The sequence below is a fragment of the Microcaecilia unicolor genome, chromosome 4 (genome assembly GCF_901765095.1).
Source record: "Microcaecilia unicolor chromosome 4, aMicUni1.1, whole genome shotgun sequence".
NCBI lineage: Eukaryota > Metazoa > Chordata > Amphibia > Gymnophiona > Siphonopidae > Microcaecilia > Microcaecilia unicolor.
This window is the reverse complement of record NC_044034.1, coordinates 171,187,408-171,212,228: the sequence shown is the minus strand read 5'-3', so window position 1 is coordinate 171,212,228 and position 24,821 is coordinate 171,187,408. Positions and strand designations below refer to the sequence as shown.

At 41.7% G+C, this 24,821-nt stretch overlaps 1 protein-coding gene across 2 annotated transcripts in view; it reads left to right on the top strand.

Moving 5' to 3' along the window:
• The window catches only part of ARNTL (aryl hydrocarbon receptor nuclear translocator like), a 120,166-nt gene that overhangs the window by 40,044 nt on the left and 55,301 nt on the right, over positions 1-24,821 (top strand). Inside the window, exons 3-5 of one of the 2 annotated variants that reach the window (XM_030200962.1) lie at positions 2,470-2,617; positions 10,179-10,199; positions 16,209-16,247. In XM_030200962.1, the coding sequence (XP_030056822.1) occupies positions 2,478-2,617; positions 10,179-10,199; positions 16,209-16,247 (200 nt within the window). In that variant the 5' untranslated portion in view covers positions 2,470-2,477. The remainder of the gene's footprint in view (positions 1-2,469; positions 2,618-10,178; positions 10,200-16,208; positions 16,248-24,821) is intronic. The other variant, XM_030200964.1, reaches the window with a different exon arrangement.

Below are 24,821 nucleotides of genomic sequence, written 5' to 3'. Positions count from 1 at the left end.
GTGGGGAAGTTATCAAGGTGTGGTAAAAATGGGCTTTTACTGCACCTTGATTTACCACAGGAATCACCAACCCTTGATATCTCAGTACTACAGGTTGCTGACTCCTGTGGTAAAGGACTAACTCTACTTGCAAGCTACCTTGCAAGCAATATTAGTCTATTGGGCCACCAACGTGCGGCCCAGTGCTTCCAAGCCATTTCTTAAAGGGGCTAGCACCTTTAAATATTACCTTTAAATATTAGTAGTCTCCCTTGGGCCCTCCCCTCGCCCCCCAATGTTAAATTTTCACTGGTACCTAGTGAGCGGGCAGGAGCAATCCCCTGTTTCTTCTGCCCTCGCTGGCACTGGGATTCAAAATGATGCTGGTGATAGTGATAGTCTTAGGGTGCAACCTCTAGAAGTCATGTTTCCACCTCAATTTGCTGTGTGCACTTAGCGTACCATAAGCCGCATTATAGCATTTACATAGTAATGAGCTGCTTTACCTGCATTTGCATGTTTTGCATCTCATTACTATGTATCCCACAGTGACTTAAATCAGTGGTTTTCAGCCCAATCCTCAAGGGCCTTCTTGGTACGCAAGTCTCTCTCTTGCATATTCACTGTGGATATCCTGAAAACCTGACTGGCCAGGGGATCCCTGAGGACCATGTTGAAAACCACTGACTTAAATTGAACAAGACAACCTGCTTTAGTGCTCTTTAAGTTGTGATAAGGTGTTTTCCTTCTTACTAATGTTCAGTGCATGATGATGAGATTTTTTAGCTTTGTCTACTATAAAACACATTTTAAGCAGTGAACTTTGTGGTAGGATGCACAGTAACATTTATCACATACAAAGCATTAGTAAATAGGGACTTTAGTATAACAAGACTGTTCTACAATTTGACCTTAATAAAATATTAAGGCGGCTGGTTATTTCACTAGCGATGGTGTTAGCTTTATGTAACATTCTATTAACTCTAAGTAGTGCAGCTTTTATTCAAGAAATTTGATCTATTTATGTGTTGTACTGAAGTCTTTAATGCTGTATCTGCTGTCAGAAGTATCTGATGTTGCTGCATAATGGAAATGTAATCTGTTCGTGCTATTTAAAAGTTAAATATCAGTTTTATAGCAAAATAATAAATGGTACAATACATCTGACCAGTAGGTTTACTGAAATGAGCGAGTATGTGTAGATATTGCTCAGATTTGGACTAAGGGAGAAGAGACTCTCAAACAATCTTACAATTCTTTTAATTTATCCCATCCTTCAATAAGATTCAAAATTGACTACTCAACAGAAACACCGAGCTCCACTAGCAATCAATCCACCTTTACATACAAAAATGTTCATTATACACAGCCAAGCCACACAATACCGTTGTATATGCTCAGACCCAAGAAACAAACATCCAGAATTCTGACTGAATTCTTCAACCAAAAAGGCTACATGCCCAAGTCTCTAGGAAGATTGCCTCTTCACCTGAATCATGTAGGGAAAAACCTACAAAGAAAAAGAAAACCTCAGAGGACATCCCCCAGAGCTGGAAGAACTAGGAAAAATCATAAAAGACCTACAGCCATTACTCCAGGATTACCGAAAGAGACATTCCCAGCTCCACCAATGCCGACCTTCTGAAAGCATCAAATCTGAAGCACAAATTAGTGGAATGCAAGCTCCCAACCAAAGCCCAAAAACGTAGACAATGGCTTAAGTTCCTGCAATTTAACAAAAATGCAAATTTTGGGCCAACACAAAGCACAGGATGCTACAGTTACCCTCATGGGAAAAACATTTAACATAAAGGGATCCTACTCATGCTCTTCCCCAAATGTAGTATGTTTTTTTTTAATGCAGAAAATGTGGACAAAGGTGCTGTCCTGGGGAAACAGGCCAGATGCTAAAGACAGAATCAGCTCACATAGGCACCACATAAAACACCAGAAAGGAAACCAAGAAACCAAAGTGTCACCTCTTTGAGGAGAGCACTTTTTAGGACCAGAACACTGCATCAATGACATTATAGTCAGAGTACTAAAAAGAAATTGTAAAACAATCCAGAATCGTAAGACTTTTGAAGTTAAGATGATGATAAAATATTTTGACATTGAAACAACTTAACAGAGATCTGGGTTTCATGTTACATTATAAACCATAGAATTATACTACTTTGTTACTTTGTGGTTATCCATCTACTTCTCCCAGTTTGTCACCCCCCCCCCCTCCCCTTCTTCAGCCCCACTTTTCTCTTTGACACTGTCATTGGCTTTATGTTTTACTTGTTTGTTCTGATATTGTCATCTTTTTCTCATATTGTTCTATCCTGAGGTAGCAGGTTCTGGCCTAGCTAGTCACAAATGTATACTTTTCTTTTGATTTATTACCTTTTAAAGTAGACTAACACAGCAACCACACTATTTGCCGTAGATTTGACATCAGATTTAGTGAGTGAATCCAGATGTTCTGTTTTTTCATCATTGCAGATGATCCAATGGCTGATCAGAGGATGGACATTTCTTCTACAATTAACGATTTTATATCGTCGGGTCCCACTGACCTCATTTCTACCTCTCTTGGAACAGCAGGAATGGAATGTAATCGGAAAAGAAAAGGAAGTGCTACGGACTATCAGTAGGTGTATTTTTAGTCCTGTTGCAGTATAGCAGGACACTTTGGCTTTAATGAAATGACTTGTTTGATCTTTCTTGATGAAGCACATTGTCAGTTTCTATCAAATGAAAGCACAAGTCCAGAAGGCAGAACTTAACAACAAAATAAATTTTTGTAAGATCTCTCTCTCTCTCTCTCTCTCTCTCTCTCGCTGTCTCTCTTGTTCCCTCTCTAAATGTATGCAGTTTAAAGCATCCAGTTAAAAATTTGCATTATGATGATTTAGGGGAAAAGTTATCAATGCAGTCTACCATCAAAATGGATTATTTTACCACGAGCCATGCTATTTTACCATAAGTACCATTTTATGCAATGAGATCTTGTGGTAAAATAGCCCATCTTAATGGTAGCCCAGGATGTTAACTTCCCCCCTTATTTATTTAATTGCTTGATCAATTGCCTAGCAATTTTCTCCTGCCTTTGAATTCCACCTCAGCATAGGCGGTCCGGTGGCCCAACTGTTTGGGGAGGCTAAAGGGGGCTGGGTCAGGGGCGGTGCCAGGGGTGGGGCTTACATCCATAATTATCTGACAACACAAAAAAATAAGTAAAAGTAAAATAGTAACAAGTACTACCTTTTATTAAATTTAGATATTAGATATGTATCATATGTCAAAGAATAAAGTGGTTGCTCAAACTGAGAGCTTGATGGCTGAACAGTATAGTTGGAAGGAAAGTGCATTTCTATAGAATAGGCAGTCAGAACTTTTGGATGACACAAAAGCACCAGTGCTAAGGTCCAATTTCCAGAGTGCAGAGATACCAAGGGTGTCCCATCCCAAATGTGAAAAGTACCACCCCAATTAGTGAGATTTAAGGTTAGCAAGTGAAAGTTGAGCTACTATTGAGAATGCTATGAGCTAAATTAAGTCCAAATTCTAATATTAGGCATATTGAAAAGTAATGCAAAACCTTAAAAAAGTCACTCAGGACCTATAAAGCAAATTGATTGTAACATAAGAATAGCCATATTGAGTCATACCAACAGATTTAAATTTCTGAAACTGACACATTCCACTCACAAAATTAAAAATGAATAAATATTTGAAACAAAAATGTATAATAAAGTGATACCTTTTTATTTGACTAATTTAATTTTTTGACTAGCTTTTTGGAGTTTACTAACCTGAGGAAGGAGGTTTAGACCTCTGAAAGCAAGTCAAAAATGTATTTAGTCCAATAAAAAGCTGTCATCTTATTTTACATTTTTTGATTTATTTTTATTTATTAACCTGTAAAGTGGACTAACATGGCTATTTCATTCTACTTTAAAAATAATTTAACCTTTGCTATCTGGCATCTAATTTTTCTAATTGGGCAGGTCGCAGTATCTGGTTACTGCTTTTCTGTCTTTTAACTCTTTCCATATCTCCTGTTCATTTATCATTTTTCTCTCTTCGCATGTCTTCTTCACATCTTCTGTTACATCTATCTCCGACACTGATTTTTCTTTTCTGCTTTCTTCCATTTTTCTACCTCTCGACCACTCAGACTTATCCATGCTTCATTTTCCCTGTTTTCCATCTTTTTCCCCTCACCCAGGGTGTGTGTGTGTGTGTCTCAACTCCCCCTCAGCCATATCAAATCTGTTTCTCTCTCTCCCACCCCACCATCCAGGATCTTGTGTGTGTGTCTCTCTCCCTGCCTGCCATAATCTCCTCTCTGTTTCTCTCCCTCCATCTAACTTTCTTCCCCCTCCCTGCCATGCAACCTCTCTTCTCCTCTCTTCCCCTGCCCCAGGCACCAGGATCTCCTCTCTCTTTCCCACCTCACCCTACCTCACATACCATACAGATCTCTTCTCTGTCTCTCTCTCCCCATATAATGCAACTCTGTCTCTCCCACACCTTCCAGCATTGCTCCTCCCTCTCTCTCTTCACTCTACACCTCAGCCTGTCTTCTTCCACTGCCTGTTTTTCTTTTCACTATCCAGCTTTGCTCCTCTGTCTCTTCCCCCCCCCCCCCTCCCAATATCTAGCTTTGCTCCTCTGTTTCTTCTCTCCCCCTAATATCCAGCTTTGCCCATCTGCCTCTTCTCCCCCAAAACACTAGCCTTGCTTCTCTGTCTGCCCCCCCCAAATATCCAATCCAACATTGTGCCTCTGCCTCTTCCCTCCCCCATCATCCTCTCTGTTTCCTCCCATTTCCTGCCTCCAGCATTATCTTCTCTCTCTTTTTTCTTCCCCCTAGCCACAAAAACAAAAAGAAGCTGGAACTTCCCTTCCATGCTGCCTTGCTGCCAAACCCGCTGCCTCTCTGATTCAGTGGCCATCGGTAAACAAACACTGTGCACAGAGCCATAGAGCTCTGCACGGCATCGCTGACAGCTCTTCGGGTCCCACCCTCTATGATGCAACATTCTGTTCAGGAAGGAACCGGCAAGCTGTCAGCAACGTGCAGAGCTCTATGTCCCCGCACACAGTCTGTTTATTGATGGCCACTGAATCGGGGAGCAGAGAGTCTCAGGCAGAAAGGCAGCGGGGAGGGGAAGCTCCAGTTAATACTTTATGCTGTCGCCAGATTGGGAAGTGCTCCAAAAAGAGCTTGCATTTGGGCTCCCAAGCCTCTTATACGGGGCGCCTATGCACCTCAGGTACCATGCTTTCTACTAATCTGCAAAACAGTGACCTTCATTTGCAGTTAGCTATGGTTCACTTCTCCCTTTTTTTTACCACTCACCCACCCCCTAATAATAGCTCCAGTATCACCCCAATGTTTTTTGTTAAGGGGGTCACAGACCACAGCTCCTTCTACAGCAGTACTTCTCAACTTTCTCCTGGAAAGCACACCCAGCTATTTGGGTTTTAGGATACCCACAATGAATATGCATGAGATAAATATGCATGTACTGGAGTCTCTTTGTATGCAGATCTCTCTCATGCATATTCATTGTGGTAATCTGAAAAATACAGTGGCTAGGTGTGGCTCCAGGAGAGGTTTGAGAAACAGTGCTCTAGAACATGGTACACATATATGTCGTAATAATGACTGTGCCATAGACAATATGCTGAATCTTCTGCCCAGTGTGTGGCGGCAGCCAAAAAAGCAAACAGGATGGTAGGAATTATTAGGAAAGGGATGCAAAATAATACCATGATATTATAATGCCTCTATATTGGTCCATGGTGTGACCTCCCCTTGAATATTGCATTCAGTTCTGGTCACTGTATCTCAAAAAGATATAGCGGAATTAGTAAAGGTTCAAAGAAAAGTGACCAAAATGATAAGAACATAAGAGTAGCCATACTGGTTCAGACCAATGGTCCATCTAGCCCAGTATCCTGTTTTCCAAACAGTGGCCAAGCCAGGTCACAGGTACCTGGCAGAAAACCCAATTACTAGCAACATTCCATGCTACCAGTCCTGGGGCAAGCAGGATTGGTAGCATGGAAACTCCTCTTATATGAGGAAAGGCTAAAGAGGTTAGGGCTCTTCAGCTTGGAAAGGGATGGATGAAGAGGGATATGATTGAGATGTATAAAATCCTGAGTGGTGTAGAACGGGTAAAAGTGAATTGATTTTTCACTTTTTCAAAAAGTACAAAGACCCAGGGGACACTCAGTGAAATTACATGAAAATGCTTTAAAACGAATAGGAGAAAATATTTTTTCACTCAAAGAATAGTTAAGCTATGGAGCTCATTGCTGGAAGATATGGTAACAGCAGTTAGATATTTGGGTTTAAAAAGGTTTAGACACGTTCCTGGAGGAAGAGTCAGTAGTCTGTTATTGAGATGTACTTGAGAGAAGCAACTGCTTGCCCTGGGATTGGTACATGGAATGTTGTGACTAATTGGATTTCTGCCAGGTACTTGTGACCTAGATTGGCCACTGCTGGAAGCAGGATACTGGGCTAGATGGATCATTGATCTGATCCAGTATGGTTATTCTTATGTTCTTATGACTTCTACCTTCTCCTTCCCTCTCCCACCCCAGGGTCTTTGAGCATTACTTCTGTAGCATCTCCATCCCCAAGCCAGCTCATAAAGTCTGACCCAGAAATCAAACAGAGGTTTCCTGCCTGACAGTGCAGAACTGTGCCACCAGACTGAATCTGCCTGTACAGTTTTGTATTTCTGCAGTTTAGTTGAGCAGGATTAACTCCAGTTTTTGAGGTTTTTAAAAAATTTGATATATTTAGGATCTTTTGACTACACCACAATGCTCAGAAAGCAGCAAGATAAATATAAGCCTGAGGAATATTTCTCCCTTATAACCGGGGGCAGCCCAAGGCAAGATTCCAGCTGAGGAAGGACTGAGATGCCTCCCCCTTCCTCCAGGCCACGGCCTGACATCTTCCCCCTTCCTTCCTCTACCCGCTTCCCTGAGTTTACCTTCTTTCTCCATTTTCCAAAAGGCAGTGGCAGCATTGATTCCCATATGCTGCCCTGCCTCTGGCACCAGCTTCTTCTCTACCGCGGCCCCACCTCTGAGGAAACAGGAAGTTACAACAGACAGGTGGACTACAGTAAAAAGAAAAGTTGCCAGCAGAAGGGCAGTGAATGGGAGTTGCTGCTGCCACCGCCGGCTTTTGGAAAATGAAAGAGTAAACTCGGGGACGGGGGTGGAGGAAGGAAGGGGGAGATGCTGCTCTAGGAGGGTTCTGCCTGAGGCCCCACCTCAGGTGGCCTAACAGTAGGGCCACCCCTACTTATAACATGGTACTGATTACAGCTTTGGATTTCATTTTCCCCTCCACTTTGGATCACGGAATAGACTGAAACTAAGAGTGAGAGAGGCAGCTGAGCGAGGGTTTTTTTTTTCCCTTTAATAAGTGATATCACGGTGGTCTTTAGACTACACATTTTTTTGTCATCTTTGGCCCTTTCTTTTGAGCTTCAGGACACTCAGACTGGTTAAAAAATAAGTCAGTCATTGCTGCAAATTTAAATGCTGTCATGATTATGAAAAACAAATCATTCAGAGCTCGTGGAGTGGAGAAAGAACCCTGACCTCGTCAGTACAGTGACATATGTAGGATTCACAGTATATGTGAACCATAGCTATAAATGAAGATGCTGTATCAAAGACTGAGCAGGTTTCAATTGATCTGGAAACCCAAAAGAGCCAAAGGAAACTTCCAAATGAAAAGAAAATTATAACTGGGGGGGAAAACAATACCAAGATTCCAAGATTTTTCTTTTCAATATGTTCCCATTACATGGACTCTGGTATTTTAATTTGGGTTATTATAAAAATTAATACCTTTTCAGAGTTACTTAGGGCCCCTTTTACAAAGCTGTGGTAAAAAGGGCCCTGCGGTAGCATTGGCACATTGATTTGCCACACACTGAGGCCCCCTTTATCATAACGGGTAAAAGACTTAAAAAAAAAAAAAAGGAAATGGCTATACAGTACATGAACCACTTGCCGCGCGGCTATTTCCTGGGGGAGCCCTTACTGCCTATTTAGGAGACAGTAAGGGCTCCCGTGCTACCCTGGTAGTAACCAGGCAGCACACAGGGTTGCCTCAGTACCGCTGGATAAGCCTCTGGTGCTTAAAAAAAAAAATTTATTTTTCAGCTCCAGAAATGGCAGTAGCCCGGCAGTAGTGCTGGATTGACATGTGCAACAAAGCGGCTGTAGGGTACTGCCACTTGTAAAGTTGTCCTTAGGTTGGTAAGGTTACTAAGACTACTAAGACAGGATGTATGGTATAACAAGAAACAAAAGTGGTCACATTTGTTGGTATTAAATACTGTCATGTATTATATACTAATGCAAACTGCCACATATAGATTAGATAGAAGTGGTAGCTTCTATAGTATGGTAGCTTTTAAAGATAGTTTCAATAAATTTGATCTGTGTTCATCTTGAAAATGGAATGGAAGGGAAGGATTTTGGATTTAGTTCACATCTTTAGTTCAGTTGTAGCTGAAGATAAGTTATATTTAGGTATAGTAGGTATTTCTGACTCTGGACGGCTTACAGTCTAGGTTTGAACCTGAGGCAGTAGACAGTTAAGTGACTTGTCCAGATCACAAGAAGTGGCAGTGGAACTTGAATCCTGGCTTCCCAATTCTCAGCCCAATGTTTCTAACCAGTAGCCCCTTGGTCTTCAGTCCCAGTCATCAAGGACCAGCACAAGGTTCAGGTTTTCAGATATCCTTAAGAAATATGTTATGAGAGAGATTTGCATGCCCTACTACCTCCATTGTATGCAAATCTCTTTCATGCGTATTCATTTAGAGGCCCACCAAATTTTGTTTCAAATTCCAGCACCAAAACTGGACTGAAATCCAGGTTCAGGTTTTGGCAGAAAATGCCTGTGTCATTTTTGGCCTGAAAGTGAAACTCACTCCCCCCTCCCCCGCCGCGATCACTCTCTCCCCACCCTCCATCACCACCCAACCACCCGTAGGCCCTCCCCAAGGCCTATCTTAGGAAGCCCTGGTGCTCTGTGGTCCGGGGGCAGGAACAAACCCCACTCGTTCCTGCTCCATGCTGCTGCTCCGATCGCAATGGCTGCCAGGACCTCCTTTGGCATTGTTGTCACCATTGGCTAGGGCAGCGGCCATGGAGCAGGAATGAGTGGGATTTGTTTCTGTCTCCAAAGAGGCCACTAGACCACAAGTGCTTCCCAAGGTAAGTGGTCGAGTGGGATGGGGAGGTGGAGATGAGGTGGGGGCCAGTGGTGGCGAGGTTGTCTCAGGAGGAGGGCTTCTTTGGTCAGGTGTGGAGGAGGAAATGGGGAGGGCAGTTTTTAGGTTTCTGCTGAAACCAAGGTGACCATTTAGTTGCAGATTTGGTTTCAACACAAACTGAAGATCCTGGGTTCAGTTGGGCTCTATTTTCTTTAGGGATATCCAGAAAAACTGACCTGTAGGTGGCCCTCAAGGACTGGGATTGAAGACTAAGGCATTGGGCTACTCTTTCAAACCACTTGAGTTTGTTATTAATAATTTCACAGCTCTTTGTCAGCAGTAAAGAACCATCGTATTTGCGATGTTTCATGATATTTACAAAACTCTTGGAGCAATTCACAACAAAAATGGTTACCCTGGGGCTCTGATGAGCACTGGGAACCTTGACTGGTTCAGTATGATCATCCATTCCTACTTTTGCTAGCACATGATCTCATTTGTATGGGAAGCTACACCCTGGCAGTGGTCACTGGAATCATGGATTCACCTATAAATAAGGGGTTTACCTTCTACTAAAGTTCGCTAATGGATTTATTGTGTGCTAATTTGTAAGGTGCCCATAGGAATATCATTGGATCTTATTATTTAGCACTCACTAATCATTAGCACATGCTAAATCTATTAATGCACCTTAGTAAAAAGGGACCCCTAAATGAACTAATTCATTAGAAGGCAAAAATCTGCTTGCTTGCATCCCTCCTTCTCCCTCTCCATTTTACATCTTTCCTTGAAAATTACTTTTTATTTCATTGAAATCAGAAACTGAATCACAAATCTGCAATTAAATACATTTGGCAGAATATGCCATATCAGATGCTAAAATTGGTTAATTGCATGCTTTTTGTGCTTTGTATTACAACATTGTTCTTTCTTTTTCAGACTTGATGGCTTTTCTTTTGAGTAAGTAAACAAATACATAATTTTTGGATTCTTTTTCTCCCCTCTCTTAACATGTGCCTTTTAAAATAAATATAGCAACTTTGCACAAGAATAGGCAAGTAAAGCCACCAGTCACTTTGCATGAAAATACATAAATCTTTTTAACCAGAAAAATGCATTATTCAGACAGTTTGTTTTCATTTGTGTACATTAACCACAATTAACAAATGAAACAGAATTACTTATTTGCCAAGTATGATCCTGGTCATGGTGTATTGTGCTTTTATGTTTTGGTGAATATTACATTCTAAACTTATATTTAGATTGAACGTCATACAATTAGAATACTTTTCTGTGAAAAACAGTATTTAGTGTATATTGACGTACTAATTCCAGTCACACAGACTCTCTTACATCATCATTTTTCTTTAAAGAGTCAGCCACTTAGGCTTTTATCTCCATTCTCCCCTTAGCCTTTTTATTGGTGCCGTCCCTCCTCTGTTGTAGACATGGCAGTGCGATTTCCTGAGACACCAACTGGTGGGATTTTGGAAATGACATCCCTTTGAAGCCAGGAAATGCTATAAAATACAGCAGTGCTTGCCCAATGATAAAATAAAATAAGCTGGATTTGCAGTAGTGTGCCTAAAATACCTCTTGTTTCCTTCATTTCCTGCTCTTAAGCAGGCATAGTGCAAAGATGGTATTAGGACAAGGAGGCCTGTCACAGTTCTTGCTTTGCTTTGCTTTCCTTCTAACAGAAGAACAGAAGGGGAGTACATTTTAATGTACCTCACCAAATAAACAATGCACTGACGTGATATATTTTAGATGAAATATAGATGCTGTAGTTTGTGCACATGAAGGTATTCCTAAGAAAGAGGCTGAGGAGATGGGCCTAAATGATCATGTTATCCTCTCTGGCTAAGTCCCTGGGCAGGCATGGAAACAAAGATCAAGAATAATCATTTATAAAGAAACTGCTTTGATGCTGATCCTTCATGCATTTAAAGACACTCTGTTTAAGCTCCAATCAGTTAACTGTCTTGCTGAGAGAAGAGGGATAAGTTTCACGAGGAGTCATATCTTGGGAATTCAAGAATAGCTATAACTGTATGCATTAGCATGTAAGTAATTATAGATTAGTTCCAGAAATTGCCATTTTTCTCTATAGATGAGTAGTGCACTTTAATTGTACATGTGGGATCTCGTGTTTGTGCTGGCACGGGAAAGGCAAACCTTTCAGAGCCATCCTCAAAAGCAAAGCCTTTCACACTCATATACAACAGTTCTGTGGTGCAGTAGTCCCTCAATGCTCTTCTGTTTTTGTTTATTTTTCATCTGTGGCCATGATTTCAGACAGAGTTAATCCCAACACACCTCCAGGTCAAGAAAAAAAGGAAGTCCCGCAGCAGTAAGATCACTATCATTTTTTTGAAAGACAGTCCCCACACAGCCATGTTGTGTTTGTAAGATGAGCTGCTGAAAGCCAGGGTAGGAGACTGTGTGACAACTAATTCAAGTGGTGTTTGCTGTCTTTAAAGGAATGATACATATTCCATAATTGATTGTGAGAAGTGCATTTCTTTCTTTTTTAATGTGACCGCTGGAAGTCTGGATCTCAGTGTATGCCCCTGATGCAGGCATTAGCCGAAACTTGGCCACATCAGGCTGTTCTCAATAAACAAACTGTTACCATATTGCTATGGACTGTCTTCTTTCTCCCAACGTTTCTTCATCCTTCTTGAGATCTTGAGCGTCCAGAGACCATTTTCCTGAACTCTTCTGTCTTTGTTTATCCTAGGCTGTACTAATCATTTTGTTTCCATATTTAAACACATTTTTTTCTTAGTCTGTTTTCTAAACCAGCCCGCAGTTTGTGGCCATTGCCAGCAGATTTCCAAGCTGAAAGTTTTGCATCTCTTCATGCATACGTTCTCGAAGATAAACATTTCTTTCTAGCTGAGAGAGCATTACTGGAATATGTGGAAGACCTATTTATCTTTACCAGTTACTAATAATCTGCCTTTTTGGTTTGTATAGAAGGAAACTCCATTAGTTGCAAATAGTGACCAAAGGCTGTGTATTTGCTAGTTTCTCATGCAGTGGGTTTTGGTAGGATTAGGAGTTTGTGGTATAGAGGGGAAAAGGTTGTAACATTTCTGCAGGGTAGCATATTCAGGGCAATTCTATAACTGGGTGCATGCAGTTCATGCATAAGTACCAAGAAATTGGCACTAAGGAGTTTTTTTTACTAAAAGCTAGTTCGAGTTATCATCAGCAGCGCCTATAGGAATAACATGGACCCTGCTGCAGATAACTCAAGCTAAGCGTTAAACGACCCCTTAAGCATGTATTTGCATCATGTGCTATTCTATAAGGTAGCATATAAGTGCACATAACTGCATAGGGGGCATATATGGGGCATAACCTGGGAGGGGCATGGACATGACTGCAACTTGCATGCGCAACTGATAAAATACAATAAGTTAAGTACGTTGCAAGTGTGCACTTAGGCGCGTCTATTTATGCCTTCCATTGGCCTGGCGTAAGTGATCATTCCTAATATAGGTTCGCCAGGTCAGGTGCGTGCTTGTATTCTGTAAAGACGTACTGGTGCACAGAAGTGGTTATAGACTTGTGCTCCAATGCACAGCTAACTGGATTGCACCAAGTTATAGAATTGCCTCTTTAGTGTTGTGTTTTTTTTTTAATTTTTGGAACTATGGAGGATAATTGTAATTATCTAGATAACTAGGGTTGCCATGTTTGACTAATAAGTTTTTTTTAATGCTAAGATGGTACAATTTACTTTAAAAATGTATCTGTGACCACTGCTGCATATATTAACGTGTTAAAAAAAATGCAGGCTGTGTGTATGCAAATGCACATTTAAAATGCCAGCTATGCATGAGTGATAGGAATGAAGCAGTATCTCAGTTGTATAGTTAAGATTCAAGTTCAGCCAAGGGCTTGAATAAAGTCAATGTCCTGATTTGCAAAGAACCTGAAATCACTAATGTCTCCAATCCACAAATCTTTGGAAACTGCTATCTCGCTCTTCACTCATCCAAAGATAAGAACTAAGTGTATGCCCACCACAATTATAAAAATACCACTATAAATATGTGTTTATATATATGCAGATTTCACATGTTTTATATATTATTGGGAACCCTCGGACGATACCACTTAACGGCAATTTCATTAGTTTTTTGCCTAGTGGCTAGGTCTCTCTTCATAGGGCATTCCCTTTTGTTAAACCATAATAATTGCAGTTGCAAACACTTTCCACTCGTGCCCAAAAGTATACGTGCTCAAAATATAATAATTCAAAAAGGAAAAAAGGAAAAAACTTATCTTGAACATTACTGCATGTCTCTCTGTTGAGTCCACTTGGCTTCCCCTAAATTACGCCCGACGCCGCGGGTTTCAATATTTTCATCAGGGACTCGGGTTAATCTTGCCCGCCTTGAATCCTCAACAGTCCATGCACGCAGACTCTCGCTGTTGAGGCGTAATTTAGGGGAAGCCAAAGTGGACTTCAACAGAGAGACATGCAGTAATGTTCAAGATAAGTTTTTTCCTTTTTTCCTTTTGAATTATTATATTTTGAGCACGTATACTTTTGGGCACGAGTGGAAAGTGTTTGCAACTGCAATTATTTATGGTTTAACAAAAGGGAATGCCCTATGAAGAGAGACCTAGCCACTAGGCAAAAAACTAATGAAATTGCCGTTAAGTGGTATCGTCCGAGGGTTCCCAATAAATATATAAAACATGTGAAATCTGCATATATATAAACACATATTTATAGTGGTATTTTTATAATTGTGGTGGGCATACACTTAGTTCTGATTTGCAAGAGACATTTGAATATTATCCAAGTTGTGAAGTCTGGTCTAACTATTCTTTGAGTGGCAAAATCAGGATGTGTGACTGGTTTTAGAACAAACCTCCACAGACCAGTGGTGGTTTTCTGTCAGGTCATGTCAGGTTTTAAGCTCAGAAAAATGTTCAGATGTATTACCCATCACTCAACATTCTGGACATTAATGTACTGACCTCTGAAAAAAGTCAGACAATTGTCAGTCCTAACCTCCAGAGTGATGAGGACATCTCGCAGGCCCCCCCCTAAACATGTGGGCACAAAGTATGTGCAAAGTTTTAATCCGGGCCTGCCCAAGGCAACACATGTCACTTGGGCAATACACGTTGCCCATTAAGAAAACTGCCTGATTCCTGAAGTCTTCAGAGTATAATTCACTAAAGAAAAAGGGAATAAAGGGATAGGGAATATTAACATTCCCTGTATTTGTTTGTGTGCCTTTGTATATATCTCTTTTCTGTGTTGTGTGTATGTTGGGCATGTGTTGTGCCTATGGAGGAGGTGGCGGGGTGGGGGGTAGCAAGTTTAGGGGGTAGTTCTGACCATGCATGGTAGTTGTACCAATTTTGGGGGTGGGGCAACTTGTGAGGTGTTGGACAGTTGTGGATAAGGTAGATTTAAGGTCTGAGAGTTTGTAGAGGTTTATGGGGATGAAGGTTGGAGGGGTGGAGCAGTTTACACGAGGGGAGGTAGGGTGTAACTGAAAAGCATCATTTTTGGGTGTGAGGCAGTTTATCTAGTGGTGGGGCTGTTGGAGAGTAGGTTTTTTTTTTTTTAAAGAATGGGGCATTTACAGGAAGGGTTGGGGCCACTTTAGGGGTATTTTGGCAGTTGCATTTTTAGGGGTAGGAACAGTATGGAGGTGGTGTGGGGCAGTTTCAGAGAGTAGTTTATGGAGATGGGGCAGTTTGTGGGGGTGGAGTAGTTGCAGGGGCAGTTGCAAGGTAGTGTTTTTGGAGCAGGGCAGTTTACAGAGTGTATTTTTAGGGGGTGGGAGCAGTTTAGGGTTGATATCGCAGTGGTAATTGTATGGCTGTGGGGCAGTTGCAGGGGCTAATTTATGGGGAGGGGTCACTGCAGGGTGGTGTGGCAGTTGTGGTGGGATATGTTTTGGGTGTGGGCAGTATGTCGGGGGAGGAGGCAGTTGCAGGGGGTATTCTGGGGAAAAAGCAGTTTACGGGGTGTGAGAACTGTGGGAGGTAGTTTGGGGGTATAGGATGGTGGGGCAGTTGCAGTGGAATATTTGTTGTGGATGGGGCAGGTTGTAGGGGTTAGCTTTTTGGTATGGTTTGCAGGTGGGTGGTTTTAGAGCTGTGAGGTCATTTGAAGGGATGGAGCAGTAGCAAGGGCATACTTTAGTGGTGTTTGGAAGAATGGAGAATTCCACCTTTAAACATCATCTCTCTGTTCTCTACCTGCAACATTTCACTCGAAGGGCTCCTTTTACAAATCCGTGGTAGCAATTCTGGCGTGGCAAATCGACGAAGCCCATAGGGTTTTATCACTTTTTTTGCACTGGAATCACTAGCGCAGCTTTGTAAAAGGAGCTTTACCTTTCTCTAATACAAAAGCTGGAACTCCTTGTTCCATAGAAATGTATTGGGTCATTTTTGAGGGGGGGGGGGATTATTTCTCTGAAACTCCTAGTCTGATTTTGCCCATTTTTTGAACTTGTGTCTTTTTTATTTTTACATTTTTACATTTTTTCCCCTGCTGCCAAGTTTCATCCCATTCCATTAAAATTTCAGACAGTCAGAAGAATGGACAGACAGACGTTCAATACCCCTTTTAGATAATTCTTTCCAACCTGTTGGATTGCAAAAAAAATTAAACACAGTTTATGCTGATGTGAAAGTTAACTATTCAGTCTAAGGGGGTTGTTTACTAAAGCATAGCTCGAGTTATCTGCATCAGGGCCCATAGGAATAAAATGGGCCCTGCTGCAGATAAGTCGAGCTAAACTTTAGGAAATAACCCCCTAAGATTATAAAGATCTTAGTTTCAATTTTTTAAAAAAAAGTGACGTTGACAAAAACTCTGAAGTTTCCTTTTTATAAGCCTGCACTTGAAATCATTGATAGACCAAACACAGATGGTAGTACAGCATCAGTTAATGGAATTATTTTTGTTTGCTTTTACAGTGAAGGTATGGACACTGACAAAGATGACCTACATGGAAGGTACAGGAGAATACATTTGAATTTTTGCACCCTTTGCAGCATTTTATTGGTCCTGGAGCAAAGTGAATTTGTTTTTCAAAAACACTCCAGAGGCTTGTGACACCCTGTAGATGAACATAAGTACATAAGTAATGCCACACTGGGAAAAGACCAAGGGTCCATCGAGCCCGCATCCTGTCCACGACAGCGGCCAATCCAGGCCAAGGGCACCTGGCAAGCTTCCCAAACGTACAAACATTCTATACATGTTATTCCCGGAGTTGTGGATTTTTCCCAAGTCCATTTAGTAGCGGTGTATGGACTTGTCTTTTAGGAAACCGTCTAACCCTTTTTTAAACTCTGCCAAGCTAACCGCCTTCACCACGTTCTCCGGCAACGAATTCCAGAGTTTAATTACGCATTGGGTGAAGAAACATTTTCTCCGATTTGTGTTAAATTTACTACACTGTACTTTCATCGCATGCCCCCTAGTCCTAGTATTTTTGGAAAGCGTGAACAGATTTAGGGCCTCTTTTACAAAGCTAAAAAAGAAGTACCACTGGGCTACCACAGCAGCCCGGCGATAGTTCCTACTCTCAGCTCGCGTCATATCTGGTGCTCCAAAAATATGTTTATTTTTGTAGTGCCGGTGTGTACCTGGCGGTAATCGGGCAGTACTACTTATTAGGGGACAACACTCAACTCCCAGAGTCAAAATTAGAACCTGTTGCACAAAGACTCCAGTGTATTTTCAATATCAAAAAAGACTTTTTTATTAAACCATTGTGTCACTCAAAAACAACTGACACTACTAACTAGCTAAAACTCTCACTCATTCCATCCATTCACCGTACACCACCTGTACCTAATTGTAGATTGCACAAGATTACACTTCAAACATAGAATATCTGATACTTATTAGGTTTTCTTACATTTTACACTGATTTTACACTATGTAATACAAAGGGACTACACACCAGTCTACCCAGCGCAGTGATCTTGTCCTTTAACGCCACGCTTTCCACTTGGCCAATATGATCACGTAGTAAACTAGCACTGGCCTCGAGCTATGTGCCGGGATGGCACCCAGGGTCGGAGAGGAGGTGGATAGATGGAGTTGGGAATCAGGATGGTAGAAAGGGCGTGTCTCTGTTTTCCCTTCCTTGCACCGCCATCATCGCTGTACACTCAAAACAAAGTGAGCAAACCATGTTGTCGTTCTTTATTGTTCGTGGCATTTTATTTAATCTCCCTTATATTTTCAAACATGCTGGCTTGTGCAGCATACGGATGTACACAGAGGAAGTATAATGACGGAATAACTTTTCATAGGTAGTGTTGTTATAAATAGTAATCAGTCTGTCATTTGAAGGGGCTGGTTATAGAGACACCCTTGCACTGTTATATTTGTGCAGAGATTTTTTCTCCTGGTAAAGGGCCACTAAAACGGACAACATTATGAGAATCAGGTGCCAAACATTCAGAGCTTCTATCTGTTTACTTAATTGTGATATTTATATCCCACATTAAACATGAATTAGGTAGAAACCTGGGAGCATTAAAAAAAATTATTTCCTGTGTCTACATCAGAAGAAAAAGATGGCATGTAGAAACTTGCTCCTTTTGTTTTGTGAATTGCAGTGGTATATTATAAAAATGCACTTGCCTTTTTTACTACTACTTTTTCATAGAAAGATATTGAATAATTAGGGAAGGGTTCCTTCATGCAGAAGTTTTGTCCAGCATTAGTTGAAATGTGCCAACATTGTCCAGTTCAGCACACTATTAGCGAACAAATTCATACAAAGTTAATTATGTTCACTAGGAAATAAATCAGTTGCCTCAGGCTGCTTGCTATGTGAATATTCTATCACTGTTTCATTATTGTCACCAAGTATTACATATTAAGGGCATTTGCTTTAAACTTCATTTTAATTCTTTTATCCAGTCCTTACATGCACATGGTTTTGCTTTTTAATCCCAAAGGTGAATCCTAAGGGTGGTTGAACAATTAGATATAAACTTTGTTGTTTCTGACTTTACTTGTTTTTGAATTTGGACTGATTTGGGTCCTGTGCCGATCTGTACATCTGCTGTCTTAGCAGAGTATGGAAGAAAATGATTTATGTTACTTTTACTAGTATTTTCACTGCTTATAGAATCTGGCTTTTTTTTGAGGGGGGGTCAAGGTGACTGGGGCATGACAAGGGGTTGGTGGGCCAGGAGCTGGGATGGAGGAAGATTACTTGCAATGGGGATGAGCAGGGACGGGCTAGATTCCCCACAAGGACGGACAGGGATGGGTTAAATTCCTGCGGGGATGGGTTGGATTTCTGTCCCCATGCTACTTCCTGTCCCACTCCTGGGACTTAACTGGAGGTGAACAACGTGGTATAATAAACTGGAATGCTTGACATCAGGGGTGTCGGGGGGATGTTGGGGTTGCGATTGGGGATGTTGAGGAAAATAAGATGTTGTGGGGAGGCAAGAGAGGGCCACATAACTTCACCAGTATTGTGTGTACAGTTAGTACCTCCTCTTGATGTGGCGGTAAGTGTAGCCACACTGTTGGCAGTCATGACAGTTAGCATGGAGTACTGATCTGCATGCCACAGCCAGCCACACCTACAACCCGTCCATGTAATGTCCAGCTTTAACCCTTACCCATGTTATGCAGCTAGCATGGATATTGTTACTATACTGCTGTTTCTTTTTAACACACTGTAGACATTAGCGAGGGTCCTTGCAAGCATCTAACATGCAGTAAAACCTATTCTGGCTGCTTAAGCAGCTTAACTTCCATATTTTATACAGAGGCTCATTTTCAAAGCACATAGACTTACAAAGTTACATATGTTACTATGGGGCTCATTTTTGAAAGAGAAAAACCTGCAAAAAGTGTCATTGAGCAGCATTTGGATGAATGTTTTCTCAAAAACATCCAAGTCTGTATTTTTGAAACCTGTTTTGCAGTCATTTATCTATGCAGTTCATCTGCAGTGCATCCAAATAACAAGGGGGTAAGTTGGGGGTAAGTTGGGGGTATTTCGGGGGCAGGCTTAGGGCGTTCCTAACACTTGGACATTTTACAGCCTTAATGAAAATTAAAGCGTTTAGGGCTTAAGCTTCAACATTTTGATCTACACCTGTTTTTAGAATGAATAAGATCCCAGCTATGTCCAATTATTAATTTCTTTCAAATTCAGTTCCAAATAGCACAAAAATGTTTCTTAAAGTCTTAAATATTTACATAAGTACATAAGTATTGCCATACTGGGAAAGACCAAAGGTCCATCAAGCCCAGCATCCTGTTTCCAACAGTGGCCAATCCAGATCACAAATACCTGGCAAGATCCCAAAAAAGTACAAAACATTTTATACTGCTTATCCCAGAAATAGTGGATTTCCCAAGTCCATTATTAATGGACTATGGACTTTTCCTTTAGGAAGCCGTCCAAACCTTTTTTAAACTTCGCTAAGCTAACTACCTTTTCCACATTCTCTGGCAACGAATTCCGGAGCCCAATTACATGTTGAGTGAAGAAAAATTTTCTCTGATTCGTTTTAAATTTACTACATTGTAGCTTCATCGCATGCCCCCTAGTCCAAATATTTTTGGAAAGCATGAACAGACGCTTCACATCTACCCGTTCAACTCCACTCATTATTTTATAGACCTCTATCATATCTCCCCTCAGCTGCCTTTTCTCCAAGCTAAAGAGCCCTAGTCGCTTTAGCCTTTCCTCATAGGGAAGTCGTCCCATCCCCTTTATCATTTTCGTCCCCCTTCTCTGCACCTTTTCTAATTCCACTATATCTTTTCTGAGATGTGGCGACCAGAATTGAACACAATATTCAAGGTGCGGTCGCATCATGGAGCGATGCAAAGGCATTATAACATCCTCATTTTTGTTTTCCATTCCTTTCCTAATAATACCTAACATTCTATTTGCTTTCTTAGCTGCAGCAGCACACTGAGCAGAAGGTTTCAACGTATCATCAACAACGACACCTAGATCCCTTTCTTGGTCCGTGACTCCTAACCTGGAACCTTGCATAACGTAGCTATAATTCGGGTTCCGCTTTCCCACATGCATCACTTTGCAGTTGCTCACATTAAATGTCATCTACCATTTAGACGCCCAGTCTCCCAGTAACGTAAGGTCCTCTTGTAAGTTTTCACAATCTTCCCGCGATTTAACGACTTTGAATAACTTTGTGTCATCAGCAAATTTAATTACCTCACTAGTTACTCCCATCTCTAGGTCATTTATAAATATATTAAAAAGCAGCGGTCCTAGCACAGACCCCTGAGAAACCCCACTAAGTACCCTTCTCCATTGAGTATACTGACTATTTAACCCTACTCTCTGTTTTCTATCTTTTAACCAGTTTTTAATCCACAATAGAACACTACCTCCTATCCCATGATTCTCCAATTTCCTCTGGAGTCTTTCATGAAGTACTTTGTCAAACGCCTTCTGAAAATCCAGATACACAATGAGGCTTATTTTCAAAGCACTTAGCCTCCCAAAGTTCCATAGAAACATATGGAACTTAGCCTCCCAAAGTGCTTTGAAAATATGCCTCTATATCAGCCGGCTTACCTTTATCCACATGTTTGTTCACCCCTTCAAAGAAATGTAGTAGTTTGGTGAGGCAAGATTTCCCCTCACTAAATCCATGTTGACTTTTTCTCATTAATCCATGCTTTTGAATATGCTCTGTAATTTTGTTCTTAATAATAGTCTCTACCATTTTGCCCGGCACCGACGTCAGACTCACCGGTCTATAATTTCCCAGATCTACCCATAACCTCCGCTCTCAAGACAAATCCCTCCTTTCAGTACCCTTCTCCACCACCGCCAACTCCAGGCTCCGCCCTTTCTGCCTCGCCTCACCCCACGCGTGGAACAAACTCCCCGAGCCCATATGTCAGGACCCCTCCCTCCCCATCTTCAAATCTCTGCTTAAAGCCCACCTCTTCAATGTCGCCTTCGGCACCTAACCTCTACACCTCTACCCAGGAAATCTAGACTGCCCAGCTTGACATTTCGTTCTTTAGATTGTAAGCTCATTTGAGCAGGGACCGTCCTTCTTTGTTTATTTTGTACAGTGCTGCGTAACCCTAGTAGCGCTCTAGAAATGTTAAGTAGTAGTAGTAGATCTCCTCTGGAACCTTTTTAAAAAATTGGCGTTACATTTATTTTAATAAGTTTCACTGATTTCAAAACATGTTCTTTGTCTTTACAAACACGTTTCTTTTCTTTAGAAATTGCTTTAAAATGTTCACAGGTAAAATCTCTTCAAACTTATCTTCACATTTTTCAGAGCACAGACACCCCCACCAACATGCGGCATGTTTCGCAATTGCTGCCTCAGGATGTGGTCCGCCAGAATTTATTGTTGAGTAAGAGATGTGCTTATAAAGGCATAGAACATTTTTTGAAATCAGTGAAACTTACTGAAATAAATATTTAAGACTTTAAAAAATATTTTGTGCTATTTGGAAATGAATTTGAAAGAAATTAATAATTGGACACAGCTAGGATTTTGTTTGATATTTAAGTATTCTGGCTGGTTTATTTTGATCGTTAAATGATTTTTAGAATGAATAAGGCACGAAAAGGTGCCCTAAATTACCAGATGACCACTAGAGAGAATCAAGAATGACCTCCCTTACTCCCCCAGTGGTCACTGACCGTCTTCCATCCCCCAAAGGTGTGATTAAAAATATTACTTTCCAGCCTCTATGACAGCTTCAGATGTTATAGCCAGGTCTATTAGAGTGGCAAGCAAGTCCTGGATTAGTGTAGTGATCAGTGAAGTGCACTATAGAGAAGAGGACCCAGGCCCATATTCCACTCTACCTGTTACACTTGTGGTGGAAAGTGTGAGCCCTCCCACACTCACCAGAAACCTACTGTACCCACAAACAGGTGACCCCTTCACTCATAAGGGCTATTGTAGTGGTATAGTTGGGTACAGTAGGTTTTTGGTGGGTTTGGGAGGGCACAGCATACAGTATAAGGCGGTAACATTGAGATGTTTACCTAGGAGCTTTTATATGAAATCCACTGGGATGTCTGTGTGGCCAGTCTACTATGAGAGCTGGCTCCTCCTACATCCCAATGGCTTGATTTTCTACGTTTTTCACTTGGACTTTTTTTTTTTTTTTTTCGAAAATGGCCCAAAAAGATAAATGCCCAGAGCACGAAAACATCTTGTGTGTGACCATTTTTGAAATAAAAAAAAGAATAGACGTTTTGCTGTTTCAAAAATGGTCATATTTCCTTTTCAGATTTGGGACGTTTAATGCAAAATGTCTAAAGATCGACTTAAGATGTCATATCAAAAATGCTCCACCACGTAACTTTGTAAGTCTATGTGCTTTGAAAATGAGCACCATAATGTTCTGTTTGAATTTTCTAACCAAATAGATCCCATCTTTTATCTGACAGTCTCTTTTCTGAAGGACTTGTATTCATCATTTCCTTTAATTATTTTTATATTGATCTGGTGCAAATTATAGCAATCTGCAAATAAATCATTTTTGTCTGATTTTAAAATAAGTTTTTAAGAATTTCTAAAATGTTTGCAGATAAATACTTTCAGGTATAGTTCCTGAAATATGTTAAGGGATTATCCCCCTAATCCTATAATCTTGCACACACATCCTCTGGCAACAAGTTCCAGAGTTTAACTTTTGTTGTGTGAAAAAAATATTTCCTCCTGTTCATTTTTAAAAGTAGTACCATGTAACTTCCTTGAGTGTCCCCTAGTCTTTGTACTTTTTGAAAGAGTAAAATATCGATTTACGTTTCCAGGGCCGGTCTTAGCAAGTGTGGGGCCCTATGCAGACCAATTTGATGGGGCCCCACCCTAGCCCCGCCCCCACCCTAGCTCCAGGGCCGGCCGCCGCTCCCTCCAAGCCGCTCCTTCCCAGCTCCAAGGCCCCCTCCCCCCTAGGGCCGCCAGCTCCAGGGCTCCCCCCCCCCTTGTCACAAACATATACATTCACCTACAGCGCCGGCAGGATCCGCCGCCTCTCTCCCCGCACCATGCACCTCTCGCTCCCCCTACCTACACTGTAAGTTGTGTGCTCGTTTTCTTTTCCTACATACTTATAGGCTGGTACCGATTGCGTGTTCATCGCGTAGCATTATTTTATTCTCTGTGCTGCTGTTTTACTGGACTGACAGATGAATTAGCCCAACTCCTTGTTTCTTTGGGGTAGGAAGGTTTGTGTGGATTTCATGAAATGGTGCGTGTGGGGGGGGGGGGGGGGGGGGGACCGTTTCTACTAGTAAGGAAGGGAAGGGTGGCACCGCCAATAAGAAGAGGCAGGTTTACGAGGTCTGCTAGCTTATTGCATGGTTTGGAGGGCATGTGATGAACCAACCGCCGGCCTCTCTGCCAGACCACGGATCCGGCTGGTGGTGCTAAGCGCCGGGGTACGGAGAAACATACCTGCTGATCCTCCCCCGCCTCTCTGAATCTGCCACCGCCCCTTTTCTGACACATATATCGCCTTTCTAGGGTGGGGGACATCGCTATTACAATACCAACACAGGCACAGCATGATTTTATTTTTGCCTCTGTCCTGCAAGTGTATCTGTACAGTACTTAGTTTATGACCGCACTTATGTATACATATGTACAGCAGCAGTCAGTGAAAAGCGTGCGAGCTGCTCGGCGCTTCCTTTCCCTCGCTCAGCTCTGGTCCCGCCCTCATTTCCTGTTTCCATGAGGGCGGGACCAGAGCTGAGCGAGGGAAAGGAAGCGCCGAGCAGCTCGCACACTTTTCACTGGCTGCTGTTGCTGCTACCCGTCCCGACGTCAACGCGAGGTAATTTTTAAAATCCAAAGGGAGGGGGGACTGGAGCTCGGGCGGGGTGGGGTGACTTCAGGCACGCCGCGCGGGGCCCCCTTGAGCGCGAGGCCCTATGCGATCGCCTTGCCCTAAGACCGACCCTGTACTTTTCAGCGTTCTACACCACTCAGTATTTTGTAGATCTCTATCATATTCCCCTCAGCCGACTTTTTTCCAGACTAAAGAGCCCTAACCTCTTAATCCTTTCCTCATATGAGAGGAATTCCATCCCCTTAATTATTTTGGTCGCCCTTCTTTGAACCTTTTTATAATTCTACATCAACCAGAATTCCACACAATACTCAAGGTGAGGTCACACCACGGTGCAATACAGGGGTATTATAATATTCTTTGTCTTATTTTCCATCCGTTTCCTAATAATTCCTAGCATTCTGTTTGCTTTTTTGGCCACCGCTACATAAGTCCACGATGACACCTAGATCCTTTTCCTGGGTGCTGACTCCTAAGATTGACCTAGTACACTTTGCACTTGTCCACATTAAATCTCATCTGCCATTTGGATACCCAGTCTTCTAACTTCCTAAGGTCTTCCTGAATTTTTTCACAATCAGCAAGTGTTTTAACAACTTTTAATAGTTTTGTGTTATCTACAAACTTAATCACCTCACTCGTCGTTCCCATTTCCAGATCATTAATAAATATGTTAAATAGCATCAGTACAGATCCCTGGGGCACTTCACTATTCACCCTCCTTCACTGAG